Source organism: Pituophis catenifer, unplaced genomic scaffold, assembly GCF_029215685.1.
Source record: "Pituophis catenifer annectens isolate HBS135680 unplaced genomic scaffold, rPitCat1.0.hap2 SCAF_10, whole genome shotgun sequence".
NCBI lineage: Eukaryota > Metazoa > Chordata > Lepidosauria > Squamata > Colubridae > Pituophis > Pituophis catenifer.
In genome coordinates, this window is record NW_027256890.1 from 28,824,316 (window position 1) to 28,829,299 (window position 4,984).

At 48.9% G+C, this 4,984-nt stretch overlaps 1 protein-coding gene across 1 annotated transcript; it reads left to right on the forward strand.

Annotated features, from left to right (window-relative positions):
- The first annotated feature begins 1,960 nt into the window (after window positions 1–1,960).
- Window positions 1,961–3,502, forward strand: ANKRD34A (ankyrin repeat domain 34A). Its single transcript, XM_070951221.1, has one exon. It carries the CDS (start codon window positions 1,961–1,963, stop codon window positions 3,500–3,502), a length of 1,542 nt encoding a protein of 513 aa, XP_070807322.1.
- The last annotated feature ends 1,482 nt before the right edge of the window (window positions 3,503–4,984 follow it).

The following is a 4,984-nucleotide window of genomic DNA, read 5'->3' on the forward strand; positions in this document are numbered from 1 at the left end:
AAAGGTTTGTGATAAAGCCAAAGGACTTTTTCTGAAGGAATAATGTTTTGGACTTAATTTGGACTAAGCTGAGAATGATGTAATTCTCAGCTGTTCTAATAAAATATGTTTGTTTAGGACTGATTCTGTCCTATTAATGTCTGTAATAACTACTTGGGCCTAGGTCACAACAGCCACAACTGAGACTAGGATTTCTGTGGCTAGGCCAGATGGTTGTTCAATGAGTCACACCTGATTTTATGAACTGTTTTGCCACGGTTGTTCAGCAAATCCCTGCAGTTGTTAAGTGAATCACACCATTGTTAAGTGAATCGGGCTTCCCTTGCTGACTTAGCTTGTCAGAAGCCAGCTGGAAGGTGCAGGTATATATTTTGGTCACTACACTTTAAAAAAGATGTTGAGACTCTATAAAAACTGCAGAGAAGAGCAAGAAAGATGATTAGGGGACTGGAGGCTAAAACCTATGAAGAATATTTGCAGGAATTGGGTGCGTCTAGTCTTTTTTTTTTTTCCAATTTTTATTTATAAGTATAAACTAAACAGAACAATGAAACGTACAAAACATAAAAACATATAAACATCCATTTCAATACATGTCCAGTTTGTCGCAACTATAATATACATTTCTCTTTGTATTTTGACTTACGACTTACGACCATTTTTCACACTTACGACCGTTCCGGCGTCTCCATGGTGACATGATCAAAATTCAGACTCTTGGCAACTGACTCATATTTATGATGGTTACAATGTCCCGGGGTTACGTGATTCCCCTTTTGCGACCTTCAGACAAGCAAACTCAATGAGCAAACCAGAATTCACTTAACAACCGTGTTACTAACTTATCCATGGCAATGATTCACTTAACAACGGCAGCAGGAAAGGTCGTAAAACGGGGCAAAACTCGCTTAATGAATGTTTCACTGAACAACAGAAATGTTGGGCTCTGTTGTGGTCGTAAGTCGAGGACTACCTATATTTAATATCTACACTTACGTAATAATATATGAGAAAGCAGTAATTAATGTCCATATGTTTTTTTCCTTAAAAGGCACTTTTATTTTTTTTTAGGAAAGGGGCTAAACTTACAACCATTCATTTAGTGACCAAAGTTATGACAGCACTGAAAAAAGCGACTTACGACCGTTTTTCACCCTTATGGCCGTTGCAACATTCCAGTGGTCACGTGATCAAAATTCAGACACTCGGCAACTGATTCGTATTTATGACGGTTGCAATGTCCTTGGGGTCACGTGATCCCCTTCTGACAAGCAAAGTCAATGGGGGAAGCCTGGCTCACTTAACAACTGTGCTACTTACTTAACAACTGCAGTGATTCACATAACAACTGGCGCAAGAAAGGTCGTAAAACGAGGCAAAAATCACTTAACAACTGTCTCGCTTAGCAATGGAGATTTTGGGCTCCATTGTGGCCATAAGTCAAGGACTGTCTGTACCGGTCCAATTCCTGAGTGCTTGGTTCTGTTGTCAAAAATAGTGTAGGATCTCCTGCTTGGGTGGGGGGTTAGACTAGATGACCTACAAGCTCCCTTCCAACTCTGTTAATCTGTAAATTCACTGATCACAATCCATCATCTAAATTCCAATCATATCTTGTTAAGGCTGTTTTTTTTCCCTTCCCCCCTAATTAAAAATTACGATTTCCTTGAAGGATGATTAAGGTTGCCTTAAAATGAATCAGACTTAAGCTTTTTGATTCTTCCAAAGAGACCTCCAGAGGTCATCCAGTCCAACCTCACTCCCCCTGTAGTTGCCAGAAAACTGTTTCCTTCTGGGAGTGATGAGGGCATCTCTGCACATCCCTAGAAAATCTGTGTTCCATCACCTCATAGTCTTCCTCTCTTCCTCTTTTGCAGGTCTCAAAACCAGCCTTTGCTGCCTCCGCCTCCTGACGGCCTCCCTCCCCCCCGGCCGGGCGGCCACCGCCACTCCCCTCACCATGGTGCACACCGAAGGCAGCGCCCTGCTGAAGGCCGTCTGGCAAGGGAAATTCCGGCTGACCCGCCTCTTGCTGGAAGGTGGGGCTTACATCAACGAGGGCAACGCCCAGGGCGAGACCCCGCTCATTGCCGCCTGCGTGGCCCCCTACGAGGACCCCCAGAACAAACCCTGCATGGTGAGGTACCTGCTGGAGAACGGAGCCGACCCCAACATTCCTGACAAGACAGGCAAGTCCGCCTTGATGCACGCGTGCGCGGAAGGCGCTGGGGCTGAGGTGGCCACCATCCTCCTCAACCACGGGGCCGACCCCAGTGCCAAAGATTATTCGGGCGCCTCAGCCTTGGTGTACGCCATCAACAAAGGGGACCGGGCAACCTTGCAAGTGCTCCTGGACGCCTGCAAAGCCAAGGGCAAGGAGGTCATCATCATCACCACCGACACCTCCCCTTCGGGGACCAAGAAGACCAAGCAGTACCTCAACTCCCCGCCTTCTCCTGGCGTGGAGGACAAGCAGCCGCCCGCCCTGTGCATGTCTCCGTCGGACATCGAGGTCCTCACGTCCCAGTCTCCCGGGAACAGCGAGAAGGAAGAGGAACGGGATGTTTTCAACTTCAGCCTGGCCACCAGGCTCAGCTGCTCGTCCCACGCCAAGGGGAAGGAGATGGAGGAGAAGGGACCCTCGGGGCTGCCCCCCAAAAGCCATCCCAAGCAGCTGAAGAGACTGAACTCTGAGCCGTGGGGTTTGGTCGCTCCCTCGGTCTTGGCCGCCTCCTATCAGGAGAAAGCCAGGAGCCCAGAAGATCGAGTAAGGATTGAGATGAACGGGTTGAGTATCACCAAAAGGCCTCCGCTGTCTCGGCGACACAGCGTGGAAGGCCAGGAGTCTTCCTGCTTCAAGATGGGGACCCAACAAGACGAGATCTTGGGCTTAGATTCCTCCTGGGCGGAGAAGGTCCAGTTGGGCCACCTCCACCAGACCCTCTCTCGACACAACACAGCCCCTGAAGCTCAAGAGGGTCTCCAAGCTCCTAGTTCCAGAAGTGTGGCGCATCACAAGTTGACCTGCTCGGAACATTTTGAGTCCGATTCCCTCTGTCCCGAATCCATTCCAGGTTCTCCAGAGTCTGGCCGGGTTTCGCTGGAGAGGAGGAGGTACAACGCCTCCCCGTTGACCTTGCCCAACAGCTCCTCCCGGGAGAGTCTAGAGAGCATCCCCAGCGCCATCTCCCCGATTACCATCCGGCGTAGAGCCCCGGGGCTCCTGGAACGAAGGGGCTCCGGGACGTTGCTCCTCGATCACATTGCTCACACCCGCCCGGGCTTCCTGCCCCCTCTGCACTTCAACCCTCACCCTCCCCTCCGCGACATTCGACCCAATGGGAAGCCCCCTTCTCCGGCCCACAAGGGGCTGATCCCCATAGCTCCCTCCTCCCCAATGACCAAGCGTCTGATCCGAAGACACTCCATGCAGACGGAGCAGATGAAACAGCTGGTCAGTTTCCAGAGCCTGATTGCACAAGGGGACTCGGTGGCCACCTAAACGGGCAGTCCCCGGAAACCAGAACCAACCCTAATCTTTGTCTTTGGCCTGGTCAAAGTTTAGAGGGCCCATCCTGTCTTCATAGTTGGGTTTCCATTGTCTTCCTCTCTTCTCTTGTTTGGTGTCCTACCTTGTAGTGGCCATATTTAGAATCCTAATCTAACTTGACTTTCTACGCCTAGAGTTGGAACCAGAAAAACCACCATGAAGTGGTGAAGGATCTTGAAAGGGCCGGACAATTCACCAGTTGCTGTCCAGTGGCTACAACTCTTGAGGAAACTCACCTATCTTTAGTTAGATTTTGAGACAGGAAGATTTCCGACGCAATGTTGGCCATGAAAATAGGAGATGGTTGATATCTAGACACTCTTTTCTGTGGTTTGGATGCTGAGTTGGCTACGGTGGATGCAGAAAATACGCAACTCTAGAGGAGGTTATTCCTCAAGTGGAGGTCCAAGGAGATTGGGACCTCTTGGACCACTGGATGGACTTTTGAGATGAGTGGCACAAGATAGCTTCATGCCTTGTGGATCTAGGACTTCTTCAAGGCTCCAGCGGCCTCAGAAGGCAAAATTCTTCTGCTTCTCCATCAGGTCTGCTTTCCGAAAGAGATCTGAGAAAATTCGAGAACCAGAAAGTGACAGAGGTAAAGATGTTCTACGCATAGCAGCACCCAGGAAACCGACCCTCTCTCCCCTTCTCGTCCTCCAAATCAAATCTGGGGCCTTCTGCCTTTTTAGATCCGTAGACCAGTGTTCCTCAACCTCAATGAGACGAAGCTGGTGGCAGGCAAGAAAGACCAAATCCACCCATGAAGTTTCAATGAAGCTGCTTTATTGCTAAAAGCCAATGCGCAGGAATCTTCTCGGCACTCGGTTAGAGTTAGATAAGGGCCAATGGCCCTCAAGGGGAGGTTGGACTTAGTTCGCTTGTGGCTACGCAGGGATTCTATGCTGCTGCCTCTTTTCATTCTGACCCTGGGATCTGCCACTCCTTCTCCTACAGGTGGATTTCAACTCCCTGGGGAATTCTGGGAGTTGAAGTCCAGCCATCTGAAAGTTCCTGAGCTCGAGGGAGACTGTGATAGATTTACTGGCCTTTTTCACTTTTTGGTTGGGATTTGTTCTCACTGAAGGAGTACTTGAACCAAATATTCTTGTCCTGGGCCACTGCTATTTTTTTTCCCTCCTGGATTTTGCTAGGGTTCCGTTTCTTCCGAAGGCTTTATCTGACGAGAGTCACCACTCAGGGTTGGCGGTTCAAGCTAGAGAGATAAACGAGGGAAGGTCTACCCATCCTCCAGTGTGGAGGACTGAGGAGTTAAAAACCAAAACTCTCTTTAATTATACTTTTTTTTTTTTTTTTGGCATCACCTCCAGTAAAAAAAGTTTTGAGTGGCGATCTTAAAATGTTTCTGGAGAAGAATTTGAGACTTTCGGGGGTTATTTCTCACCCAGCATGGATTATTTTTGGTCTTCCGGA